At 47.7% G+C, this 13,352-nt stretch overlaps 1 protein-coding gene across 4 annotated transcripts in view; it reads left to right on the top strand.

Annotated features, from left to right (window-relative positions):
- chd6 (chromodomain helicase DNA binding protein 6) overlaps nucleotides 1-13,352 on the top strand; it is a 73,813-nt gene that overhangs the window by 24,357 nt on the left and 36,104 nt on the right. For all 4 annotated transcript variants that reach the window (XM_061041729.1, XM_061041732.1, XM_061041728.1 and 1 more), the window contains exons 3-8: nucleotides 2,782-3,430; nucleotides 4,432-4,564; nucleotides 9,568-9,721; nucleotides 10,883-11,032; nucleotides 11,753-11,818; nucleotides 11,936-11,994. In XM_061041729.1, the coding sequence (XP_060897712.1) occupies nucleotides 2,782-3,430; nucleotides 4,432-4,564; nucleotides 9,568-9,721; nucleotides 10,883-11,032; nucleotides 11,753-11,818; nucleotides 11,936-11,994 (1,211 nt within the window). The remainder of the gene's footprint in view (nucleotides 1-2,781; nucleotides 3,431-4,431; nucleotides 4,565-9,567; nucleotides 9,722-10,882; nucleotides 11,033-11,752; nucleotides 11,819-11,935; nucleotides 11,995-13,352) is intronic.

Raw genomic sequence — 13,352 nt, 5'->3', positions numbered from 1 at the left:
CTCTCTCTCTCTCTCCCTCTCCCTCTCCCTCTCTCTCTCTCTCTCTCTCTCTCTCCATTTCTTTCACTCTGGTTTCATTTGCAGACTCAGAATGAAGATGACCTCACAGGAAGTCTTAAGTCTCTCGTACGGGGATCTCAGTTCAGACCTTTGCCGTGGTCAAATTCATATCCAGGATGTAGGAAAAATAGGTAGAAGTGAGCTGCACTGGGTAAAAAAAAAAATCCAGGATGTAGTTTGTTTTTCACAAAAGTGTATCTCATGAAAGTTCACCTCTTGGACCGTCTGTTCCTCCTTGTTTTGCATTCTGCTCTGATTTGAATACTCTGTGAAGCGTCACAAACTGTGAGGTTGAGTCAGACGTCTGCAGGAGGATCTGACTCTACACTCCCATATCTGAGTCTCTGTAACAGAAGAGACAAAGTGATGAAATACGACTTCATACTGTTCCTCCTTTTGCCTGCAGTGGGTGAAAAGGTCGATAAGCGTCGAAAAAAAGTGAGACGGAGTCATTAGGAGCTGTATTTAACCTCGTCAGGCTGTACGTGACATAAAACCATGAACGCACATTGAAGCTTCTCTGCATTTCACACTTAAATGGATGATGCTGCTTGCACACAGGCTCAGCTGACCCTGAGGTCCACCTACTGGTCATGAATATTCATGTTTCAAGTGTTTCTGCAGACAGCAGACGCTCATTATAATATCTGAAACGTTATGTTTAAGCTCTGTTTCACCGCCGTATGTCTCTAAGCTGGTGTGAAAATCAGATATCCAGATTTCTGCGGGAGTCTCCTGGTGGAGCGAGGAACTGCGAGAGTCTCCTGGTGGAGTGAGGAGCTGCAGGAGTCTCCTGGTGGAGCGAGGAGGAGCTGCAGGAGTCTCCTGTTGGAGCAAGGAGCTGCAGGAGTCTCCTGGTGGAGCGAGGAGGAGCTGCGGGAGTCTCCTGTTGGAGCAAGGAGCTGCAGGAGTCTCCTGGTGGAGCGAGGAGGAGCTGCGGGAGTCTCCTGTTGGAGCGAGGAGGAGCTGCGGGAGTCTCCTGTTGGAGCGAGGAGGAGCTGCGGGACTCTCCTGGTGGAGTGAGGAGGAGCTGCAGGAGTCTCCTGGTGGAGTGAGGAGGAGCTGCGGGACTCTCCTAGTGGAGTGAGGAGGAGCTGCGGGACTCTCCTGTTGGAGCGAGGAACTGCAGGAGTCTCCTGGTGGAGTGAGGAAGAGCTGCGGGAGTCTCCTGGTGGAGCGAGGAGGAACTGCGGGAGTCTCCCGGTGGAGCGAGGAGGAGCTGCGGGAGTCTCCTGGTGGAGCGAGGAGGAGCTGCGGGAGTCTCCTGGTGGAGCGAGGTGGAGCGAGGAGGAGCTGCGGGAGTCTCCTGGTGGAGCGAGGAGGAGCTGTGGGAGTCTCCTGGTTGAGTGAGGAGGAGCTGCCGGAGTCTCCTGGTGGAGCTGCAGGAGTCTCCTGGTGGAGCGAGGAGGAGCTGCGGGAGTCTCCTGGTGGAGCGAGGAGGAGCTGCAGAGCGGCCATGTTTATGTTAGCGTGCTGCTGGAGGAGCACGCTGTCGGGGCTCAGGGGAGGTTTGGTGCTCCAGGGAGAGACGCTGCAAACAGAAATGTCACAGACGATCTGCACTCCTGTGAAGTTCCAGAAAGTTTCAGTCCGCCCCTGAAATCTCCCCGGGCTGCTCGTCCACAGCATTAAGAAGCATTAAGGTTTTTGTTCAGGCACATGTTGAAAAACGTTCAGATGGAATCCTCTCACAGTAGCAGATGTTACGGATGGATTGCACTTCTGCTTTTTTTCAGCTACAAATCGGTTTCCTGATGATAAATCTGCTCGTGTGCAGAGTGATGCTCAGCTGACTGAGGTGCTGCTGTGATTAAAGCTGATGTCTAAAAGCTGACCTCTGACCTCAGAACAGTGACATTCGGCTGACAGTGTTTGGTCTCAGTCGTCTCTGCGTCTTCTTCAGCAACAATGCTCTGAACCCCCACCCCCCCACCTCCACCTCCACCATCAGCTCAGGCAGCTCCCTCACGCTGACATCTCTCCATTAGTGCATGTCCATAGGATCCTGTTTGTGCATGTGTATATTTCAGCTTATGTGTGTGTTGCATGATTTACAGAGTGTAAAAACAGAAATTTAATAATCTTAATCTTAATCTTTTTAGCGGGCGTTTTTCTGGTTAACAGGAAGTTAAATGTCACACTCAGCCGGGGCAGTTATATCTGTTCTGAACTCTCCTGAGGGCTTTAGGGTGGTTTCACATCAGGGACCCGGGCCCAGATTTTGAGTACGCTTGTCCGGTAATTTGATTAGAGTGAACACAAACGTACCGCTATATGACGTCATTCTTAAACGCCTCCTGTCACTTCAGAAACCGTCATAACCGTGCAGCACGGGCGCGTTTCGTCCTCTGAGCTGTACGGTAGATCTGGAAGTAGGAAGAGGGTCGTTACGTTGGCGTCTTAAAAAATAGCATCCACAGTTAGTTCCAACGCCAGTGGTTGCCATGGTTACGCATTTGCAAACCAACAACGTGCATACTGCCCCCTGCTGTATCAGACTGTGTACATATTCAAGTGTTTCTTGGGTACGGAGCGATGTTACTAATGTGAACACGGACCAGCGGTGGGAGGGGGGAGGGGCCAATCATGCTCGAGCACGGTACAAAACGATCGCCCCTTATTGTGAAACACCTTTACTATGAGCTGCTGTTGGGGGGGTTTAGGTCACATGGAGGCAGATGTTCATATCACTCATGCTGCTCTTCTGTTTTTCTCTTCCAGGTGTTCACGGGTCTCCTGAAGCACACGCCTCCTCCGGCCTCCTCTGCAGCCGCCGCCTCCTCCTCGTTGGACCAAAACAGCAACGCACAAACCGCAGTTCCCACAATCCCACGGGGTCACCTGGTTGTGGGCTCCAAGGACCAGCTCCGCCTCCTCACCCCTTTAGGCAGCACGGCGGCGTCCAATCACTGCGCGACTGCGTCCGGGGTCCACGCCGCTAAGCACGCCGGAGGAGGAGGAGCCCCCAGACCTCCTTCCTCCCTGAGCGAGGAGGACGATGGAGGAGGAGGAGGAGGGGGGGGAAGGGTGAAGAAGAAACGGAGGAAAAAGGACAAGAGAGAGCGAGGAGTGGAGGCGGGGGAGAGAGAGAGGGAGAGCAGCAAACCAAAGAAACGGAGAGAGGAGAAGGAGAAGGAGAAGGAGGCGACGACGGTCACTCTGAGGAGGGGCAAGGAGCCTAAGGAAGGGAAGGAGAGGAAGGAGAGAAGGACAAAGGTGAAGGAGGGGAGGAAGGAGAGCAGGACAGAGCTGAAGAATGTGTCAGGGGGGAGAGCGGCGCCCGGCCCCGCTCAGGTGCCCGTTAAGGTACCCGGGAAACGAGGGAGGAAACCCAAAGTGAAAGTCCTCCCTCCTCTGCCGACGAATCAAGGTACGCACACACAAAAACCACTGTGTGTGTGTGTGTGTGTGTGCGCGCGCGCGCGTGCGTGTGTGTGAGCGTCACCGTGACACCAGGATATTAAACTCTGACGCCACTCTAGTAAAAATCAAACCATATCAACACCTATTTGTTACCGTGGCAACCAAGTTAGTAATTTATAGTTATAGTGTGTGTGTGCGTGTGTGTGTGACTGTGTGTGTGTGCTGTTCTGTTCTGTAACGTCTTAAATTCATGGTCAGACATGACGGCATAAATTTATCTGATTACGATGTGACGGTTGGATTTAATTAAAGATGAGGATGTGTGTGTGTGTGTGTGTGTGTGTGTGTGTGTGTGTGTGTGTGTGTGTGTGTGTGTGTGTGTGTGTGTGTGTGTGTGTGTGTGTGTGTGTGTGTGTGTGTGTGTGTGTGTGTGTGTGTGTGTGTGTGTGTGTGTGTGTGTGTTTGTGTGTGTGTGAGCATGAGCATCGTTTGGTTTGCCTTCATTAGACAGGTCAGTAGAGAGAGAGAGGGAGAGAGAGAGGACAGAGAGAGAGGGGGGGGTGACATGCGAGAAAGCAACGCTTCAATAACACGTTCAATAAATAATTAATCGTGTTTAATAAAAAGAACATCAGGAAATGAGAGACATGAAATCAATAAGAACAATAAAGCTGTTTTCGCATATGCTCATCTGAAATCCTCCTGATCTGTTCACACATACTCCTCACAGAGGGAGACGATCCCTGTCAGACAGGAGGGGGAAACATAACGCAGCAGGTTCATTAGAGCACGGAGATGGTAGAGGTGGCGTGCAGACAGTCTATGGTCGTGCAGCGATCACAGGAAAATATCAGGATGTTTTGTGTGAGTATGAAGACGTCTGAATGGATGATGTCATGTCTTATTATCAGGTGCAGGTTAATAACGTCTGAAGTCACATGAAACGTGTCACCACAGATTCTTTAGCATCGCCTCACTCACGCATTTCCCTCCTTTGTCCTCCCACAGCACCTCCTCCTCCTGCTCCTCCTCCGGGTCTCCACACTAAAGTCTCGGTCCAGCCCCACAAAAAGAACCATGGCCCGGCCAACAGCAAGAGGCCGGCCCCCTCAGCGCCTAAACAGAGAGGCCGCAAACCCAGGTGAGATAACACTCTGACACTCTACAGAGAGAGAGGAGACATAAGCTGCTCCCTGAAGAGGAGTGCGATGAAAGTGTCAAAGGATGCTCTTCTTCTTCTTCTTCTTCTTTTTCTTCTTCTTCTTTTCATTTTCAGGCTGTGCTTTTGTTTTATTGTCGGTGAGGAATATTTTAAACGTCTGCATCCAGAGAGGAGAGAAGGTGAACTAAAGCGTCTGCTGTTTGTTTGTTTGTTTACTCGTTTGAACGTCAGCCATGCAGGCAGCGCTGCTAGCTTGGCTTGTTGTGAGCATGAACACTTCATGTGATCTCCCAGCTGTCATTGGTCAAGAGGCGGGGTTACACTCTGGACTGTTCACCAGCCAATCACAGGGCTGACATATAGAGACAGACGACCAGCCACACTCACATTCACACCTACAGCCAATTCAGAGTCAGCAGTTAACCTAACGAGCATGTCTTTGGACTGTGGGAGGAAGCCGGAGTACCCGGAGAGAACCCACACATGCACGGGGAGAACATGCAGACTCCACACAGAGAGGCTCCTGTCAGACGGGGATTCTAACCAGGAACCTCCTCGCTGTGAGGGGACAGGACTAACCACTACAGCACCATGCAGACCTCATTTAAAGAACAATCAGGATATGATCCTAACACACACTCCTAACCTGCACGTGATATTTAAGATGGCATCCGTCTCTCCGCGCTCTGTCGTTGTAAAGCAGTGATGGTGTGTCTGAGTGGGAAACCCTCGTGCTATCCATAACTCTCAGAAACACTCACACTCTCATCATCATGTGACTTGCGTCTCCACGGTCAGACGACGCTGAGAGGAGCAGTATTTAACGGGTGTGTTTACGCCTCTTTTTTTTTTTTTTTAAATACAAAAGCCTGAGGCTGGTGGAGTTTGTGTTCGGAGGTGATGCAGCCAGGCACCTTTAATATTTCTTTTCTTTAATGTATTTTAAAAAAAAATGGAGGTCAAACGAGATCAGTGGTCGGAAAAGTCCCACGAAAGATGCTTTCTCTGACATTGTCTGCTCAAGTCGGTCGATTGTTGCAGAACATAATTTTTGCACGAGTCTGGACTGAATGTTTGCTCAGGATCTGGCAGGACGTATCCATGATGTATCCATGATGTATCCAGAATGTATCCAGGACGTATCCATGATGTATCCAGAATGTATCCAGGACGTATCCATGATGTATCCAGAATGTATCCAGGACGTATCCATGATGTATCCAGAATGTATCCAGGACGTATCCATGATGTATCCAGAATGTATCCAGGACGTATCCATGATGTATCCAGAATGTATCCAGGACATATCCATGATGTATCCAGGACGTATCCAGAATGTATCCATGATGTATCCAGGACGTATCCATGATGTATCCAGAATGTATCCAGGACGTATCCATGATGTATCCAGGACGTATCCATGATGTATCCAGAATATATCCAGGACGTATCCAGGATGTATCCATGATGTATCCAGAATGTATCCAGGACGTATCCAGAATGTATCCAGGACGTATCCATGATGTATCCAGGATGTATCCATGATGTATCCAGAATGTATCCAGGACGTATCCATGATGTATCCAGGACGTATCCATGATGTATCCAGGACGTATCCATGATGTATCCAGGACGTATCCATGATGTATCCAGGATGTATCCATGATGTATCCAGAATGTATCCAGGATGTATCCATGATGTATCGAGGGTGACTCTAGGGTCTGCTGTGAAAATGTAATGGGTGACCCTACGACCAGTGTTCATCACCATCATGTCTGCCAGGGTCCAGACGCTTCCTCCTCTCCTCGTTGACTTCCATTGACAAACTTTCTTTTCACAGCAATAAAGCAGGCAGCACTTAACCTGTTAGGGAGGTCTCCTATGTGCACATTTTGAGCCACTGCTGTGTTTTTAAGTTTGTCAGCCCTCAGGGGCCCCCTCGCTGGTCTGGGGCCCCCCGCTGCCCTACCTGTTGAGAAGCAGCACCTCTGGATATATCAGTTGTAGCACAAACCCACCCTGAAGCTCACTGAAATAACCCTACAGCTGCAAACAGAGCTGGCCAATCAGAGGAGAGTGGGCACGTAGGGAGGAGGGAGGGGCCTTTAAAAGACAGCAGCAGGCAGAGAGGCTGGAATGAGGGACTTTGCTGACGGCAGAATCAGGCAGCTTTAGGTCTAAAAGTGGTAAAATAAGGAGAATAGTCGTGTGTTGACGTCTCAGGGTGAATCCACAAAGACTGCAGAGGGAAGTTGAAGTTTGAAAATATTGGATTTTAAATTTTGGAGTGGAGAAAAGAGAGTGAAGAAAGATGTGGAGGGGGATGATCAGATGAGTGGAAGAGGAAAACAAGGGAAAGAGGTTAGAAATAAAGTGAGAATGAGAAATAAAAGATGAGTCATGATGTGAAGTCAGCAGCAGGCAGAGAGAGAAAGGATGTCAATAAGAGAGAGAGAGAGAGAGGGGGGGGAATAAAATAGATGAAGAGGAGGGGGGGGGGATTCAGAGGGGAAGAGGAGGGATGAAAAGCAACAGAGGCCAATGAGGAAGAGGAGAGAGAGAGATCTGGCTGAGGTTCAGCTGCAGGTCAGGTTCAGTGTCGGGTCACAGTTTGTTCAGATTACAGCAGACAGAAAAGAGAAGTTTGAGCTGCGTCTGTATCAGTAACCTCCAGGAAGTCGATGCTGAAGTTTAAAATCCTGCAGTTCCACTGGAGTGTCCACTAGAGGCTGGAAGCACAGGAAGTCACATACACACCCATTCTAAAAAGCCTGTTTTTACAGCAGAGATTAACATGTTTACAGCCTGGTTCAAAAAAACAAATAGGTCTGATTAGCTCATGTCTTGATCGACACACACTGTACGGGGGGGTGAATGTTTTGATGACTCATCAGTTTTGATTTGATGAAGGATAAGAGTTATTCACAATAAGACATGTAGCTGACATGATTGACAGGTGATCCTGTATTTGATCATGCCTATAAACCTCTCTATTTCAGCCCTGCTCAGAACAGACTGTTTCTGTGTCTGTACCTTTAAATATGTAAATGAGCTGTGTCTGACCACGCCCCCTCTCTGGAAGGGCTTGGGTGTACTCGGGCTTTCTCGCTCCATGTCCTATTGTTTACAGTGAGAAGGCAGACTCAGCGGGCAGAACAAACACCTAGCTATGGGAGTGTCACCCACCTGGGGGAGGGGTTACTGCCCTTTGTGATGTCATGAAGGGAAAATCTCCAAACAGCCTGTTTGAGCACACATTTTCTGAAAAGTGGAGCAGGCAAAAGACGGAGAGGATGGACTTTTCTCATTATTGGGGGGTTTGTAGACGGACTAGAGACACATGTTAGAGTTAGAGAAAAATATATATATTTGTACTCTACTGCAGTGATGTGAGTGAGACTGTTTTTGCAGACGCACACTTAAGGTGAATTAGCGACTGCAGACTCGTGAAGGAGTTCAAACTCAGGTCACAATCGAGTTCAGAAAAATGAGTCATCCTGTAAAAAGAAAAAGAGGAAATGAAGAGATGGAAGCTTGATTCTATGATAATATGATTTTGCATTATTGTTGTTTCTATCTGTAAAATATTCTTACAGTCTATTTAGTAAAGACATGATTTATCATCCTCGTGCTGAGCAGCTGATTGAAGCGTTTCCATCAGCTCGTGTGTACATTTAATCATCCTTGTTTCCGTCTTTCTGAGTGTCTTTATTCCTCCTCCTCCTCGTCTCTTCTCTTCCATTTAATGAAGTAAATTAATCTTCACGTCTCTGTTGTTTTCTGGAGACTTCATGTTCATTACGTTTCACTTTACAGATCAAATTTGCGAATCAAATCTACGACTGATTTCAGAATCGTCCCGACGTGCATTATAAAGACGCTCCAACTGCAACGTTACCGTCTGTAGGAAAATAAACTTTAAGTAGATTTAACAACAAGAATGCAAATTAATTAAAGGAGCAATATGTTTTTTTTTAAATGGGTACTGAAGTCAGAATTCTAAACATTGTAGAGAGCTGTCTCCCCCCGCCCCCTCCTCTCTAGAGTCGATGCTCACACAGGTTGCCATGTGGTGGACACTGAAGCTTCAGTGTTTAGCCAGCTCTGCATCGGTCTGTAAACCTTTCTGCGTTCTAACCTCTCTCCATTTTTCAAAAGCATCTCCAATATTGATCCTAGTTTGAGCACGTTTCTGCTCGTGGAGCTTATTAGAAACATGCAGAGGCTTTTTAGGTCGGGTACAATCACTTCTATCTGAACCAGTTCTCTTGCCCGCTTTCATCGCTGCAACACCTGTTGACCTGATAACTGCTCTCATATCTGGCAAACTGAGGGGCGTCCAAAACGGTCGTGTGGGGGTCGCCTTAAAACCGCCTACCTTCTCTGGTCCAAACAAATCCAGAGCATTCAGGACCAGAATCTAAAGTTAGAAGGAGGACATACTGGCTGCTGCATTGTTGTCAGAGAAGCCAGCACTTCAACATAGCATGTTTCCTTAATGTCTGATCATATAGTAAGTTCACTTTATCATTTCACTCACTACACATCTCACTGATTGGACCTTTAAAATTTAAATTGATGTGAAGGGGTGCTAGATAGCTTAGCAGTTATGTTGCGCCCCATGTACAGATGCTGTCGGCCGTGGTCATGATGGTGTGTGTGGGTTATGGTCTGTGATACTCACCGGTACCTGATCTGTCCTGAACACGTTTCCAATCCTTCAAAGTGGCATCCTCGGCGCTCTGAGGGAGCTTCAATCCTGCAGCTGGTCTCAGAGCTTTTCCAGCTGTTGTCTTGTTGATCAGGAAATAAAAAAAAATGAAGTGAGGATGCTGTTATTTGTCTCTCCTTCCTCTCTCTGTCTCCAGCCGCTCTCTTTAAATCCTCTGTGAGTCGTTCCTCTGGCTCGGGGAGTAAAAAGCTGCTGCAGGCTACTAGAGCTGATTATAACTCCTCCTCTTCCTGTTCCCCGTCCTCGCAGAGATCCTGGCGCCGCGCCGGTGGAGAAGAAGAAGAAGGGGAAGAGGAGAAACGCGGAGCTGGCTGTCCAGGAGGGGGCGGAGAGTGACGACACTACCTCAATGTCGACCCTCAACATGGGAGGAGACGACAGCCAGGACCCCCTGGATAACGCTGTGAGTGGAGGAGACGACGGGCGCCGTTTGTTTCTTTAAGTTCACGCTGCATTAACCATCATTCTGTCACAATTTTCATGCTGTGGAGCCATTTTTAAATGTATTGTCCTTATAACTTTCTAACCTGAAGCCCGGCTCAGACTGCAGGATAATCGCTGATTAGACGTCCTGACAGTCTCGGGGTGTTCCCGCCTCGAGGCTGCTCTGAACCGATGATCTGCATAGATTAATTTGTAGTGCGAGTCGTATAAAGATCCGATCTCCACCTCCCCGATCTGCTCAGATGGTTTATCTCAAACATGTTAAGGATTTAAAATCTGGACCAGTAAGTCATGAACGGGTTAGGCAGAGGATGCGTTTGTTTACAATAACCACAAGAGACGAGGTAATACAGTAGTAAGGCCCCGTGTCCACATGGCGTGTTTTTCTGAGCGCCAGTGTCTTTTTTTAAAAATGTGTTTTCAGCGAATAGAGAGCGTTCACAGCAGCAGCGCCGGCGGCCCTCTGGAGCGAAAGAGCCAAGCGTCCTTTTCCCGAGCACTCCACTTTTTTTTTGTGCAGCCGCTCTGAGCGCTCAAGTTGAAAATCTTTCAACTTTTCAGAAAGGCGCTGTTGACGTCACCGGGCGCTCTTTTCTAAATGTTTGATATTCCCCGTAGTTTTGCCTCCTACAGGTCGTGTACCCTCATCCTCCTCGCTCCGTGTCTGATCAGTAAAATAAACGATCTGAAATATAAAACATGCAGTAAAGCCGTTGTCAACAGACTGTTGTCATAGCGACAGGACGGACGTTCAGCGCTTTTACTTTGCTTGGCGGACACGGGGCCTTCATCACCTTGAAGTTGTGCAGATTTAAAGTAGCTCTGAGAGATTTTATTACAGAGAGAAAAAAACAGCCAGAGGTCATTGGTGGAGGATGTTTGTTAGCGTCCACAGATTTAAAGAAGAGCTTTGATAAAGGACGAGTGGCGAGCAGCTGTGGGACTAAACGACCTCGTGTTCTCCTCCGCTGAACGACTCAGCTGCTTTTCTATTTCAGAGATTCAATTAAAAAAAGCAAAGAAGTAAAAATAAATCTAATCTACTTCTCCATGTTTCCATCAATCCCTCTTTTCTCTTCTTCTTCTTTCTACTTCCTGTCCGTCTCCTCTCCCTCTGCAGAAGCGGCGTTCAGGACGTCAGGTGAAGCGGAGGAAGTATAACGAGGATTTGGACTTCAAGGTCGTGGACGATGATGGAGAGACCATCGCAGTTCTTGGAGCCGGTCGAATCTCAGCGCTCAACGCCACGGCTCTGGCGTGGCAGGCCGAGGTAAAGACACTGACCACCATCTTTAAAGATTACTCACATTATTTCAGGGACATCCATGTGTAGAATAGTCTCTGTTTTTTAGCAGGTTAGAGAATCTACAGTCTAAGATTCAGACGGCGAGCTTTGTTAAAGTCTGACTGTGCATCTGGGATACCAACGTCTCGTTTTTGAAGGTTTAGAGGCCGAAACAGACGCTCAGTCCAAAAGTTAAAGGAGCAGTATGTAACTCTGACTCATAGTGTTTAAAACGGGTACTGCAGTCTAAATTCTAAACCTTGTAGAGAGCTGTCTCCCCCCGCCCCCTCCTCTCTAGAGTGGATGCTCACACAGGTTGCCATGTTGCGGACACTGAAGCTTCAGTGTTTATCCAGCTCTGCATCAGTCTGTAAACCTTTCTACGTTCTAACCTCTCTCCATTTTTCAAAAGCATCTCCAATATTGATCCTAGTTTGAGCACGTTTCTGCTCGTGGAGCTTATTAGAAACATGCAGAGGCTTTTTAGGTCGGGTACAATCACTTCTGAACCAGTTCTCTTGCCCGCTTCCATCGCTGCAACACCTGTTGACCTGATAACTGCTCTCATATCTGGCAAACCGAGGGGCGTCCATAACGAGGTTTTTTAGAGGTTTTGAATGGATGAGTCTGTCAGCGTTGAAGCTTCTTTACTGGCTGTAGGTTTGTCTCTAACGACTCCACCTTGTCTGTGTTTGTGTCCCTCAGGAGCCTCCTGAAGACGAGGCCAACATCATCGAGAAGATTCTGACGGTGCGAACAGCAAAGAAAGAGGTGAGGAGGGAAGAATTCACACCTTCACGCACATTTTCACGCACTAATAAAAACAACTGGAACTGCTTTTCATTCTTAAATCCTATGTCCTGCATCTCCTCCTTTTTCTCTCCTCAGACGTCTTCAGAGGAACAAGTCGAGGACAGAGAGGAGTTTTACGTCAAGTACAGAAATTTGTAAGTCCGTCTTCATTTCTTACACGTTATATTTGTGGGTCACTGTGTGCAGACTCAGAGGGCAGAACAAACACCTAGCTGTGGGAGTGTCACCCACCTGGGGGAGGGGTTACTGCCCTTTGTGATGTCATGAAGGGAAAATCTCCAAACGGCCTGTTTGAGCACACATTTTCTGAAAAGTGGAAGCAGGTAAAAGACGGAGAGGATGGACTTTTCTCATCATTGGGGGGTTTGTAGAAAGACTAGAGACACATATTAGAGTTAGAGGAACATGGGGAAGAGGATTTAGCAGAATATGTGACCTTTGAGGACTTTAGCCTCTGAGTGAAACCGTTGCACAGCCATCTGTTTTTAGAGCCAGAATTGATCTTATTTGGAAGAGAGGGTGAAGCTTATATATCTGCTTATACTCGCGCTGTCTGGGTTTGCAAACATCTTTCTCTGGAGCATAATAATGGAGATGCTAGTTTAGGTTGGCGAATCAAATTTGCACGCCAAACGACTGTAAACGCTCACGCTGCACACCTTTTAATAATCAGGAACTGAGTTAAACCCTGCACAGTGTTTTCCGATCGAGTATGCCGGCGTTCCGTTTTAGCTCTGCTCCGACCAGGAGAAGGCAAAGGTTAAAAACATTTAAGTAAAGACGTGATCAAAGAAGAGGAGTCCTTCATGACTCCACAGGAAGTCATTGTTCCCGTTGTGCACACGCTCAGCCTCAGACGTGTCTAAAGTCGACCTCCTGATGGATGAAAACATCGGAGGAGCGTCCTCCTGACATAGTTGTAGCTGCTCAGTTAACACTTGTAACGCCTCAACAAAAGGTAATTTTCTGTCACAATGTGATAGACAATAATGTTTTTTGAATCTTGAACCTTGAATCTCACCAGAGCTGTGTTTAAACCTCGGTTTATTCTCCAGAGGCGGTGAAGAGCTTCTCACAGATCCTCTCACGGAGTCTGAGGGTCTCTGGGGATTCTCCTGTTTTTATTTCCACCTCTTTGTTTCTCTAAGTGAGGTCCTGCACTGATGTGCCGTCATCGTTACCATCCTGATTTACTCCCAGGAGTGATGAATAATACATGACCAGATCAAACCGCCTCACTTTATTTAATGTAATGTATGCACAGCTTGTAGAGTTACATCAAGGAGCCTTAAGGGTTAATGTCTGTTTGCATGAGTCACATCCTCATGGAGCACGTTCTCTGCAGTTTGAGCACTCATAGTTTGTGTCCCTGAACGTCGGCCTCTAAACGTAGTCACAACATTTCTGCTAACTTTCCCCTCCACTCAACCTCAAGAAATAAGTCAGTGTAAATCTGACAGAGTGAAATATCCTCACTTTTTCATGTCTTTGT

This window comes from Labrus mixtus, chromosome 7 (assembly GCF_963584025.1).
Source record: "Labrus mixtus chromosome 7, fLabMix1.1, whole genome shotgun sequence".
Classification (NCBI taxonomy): Eukaryota; Metazoa; Chordata; class Actinopteri; order Labriformes; family Labridae; genus Labrus; species Labrus mixtus.
This window is presented reverse-complemented; position numbering and strand designations above follow the sequence as displayed.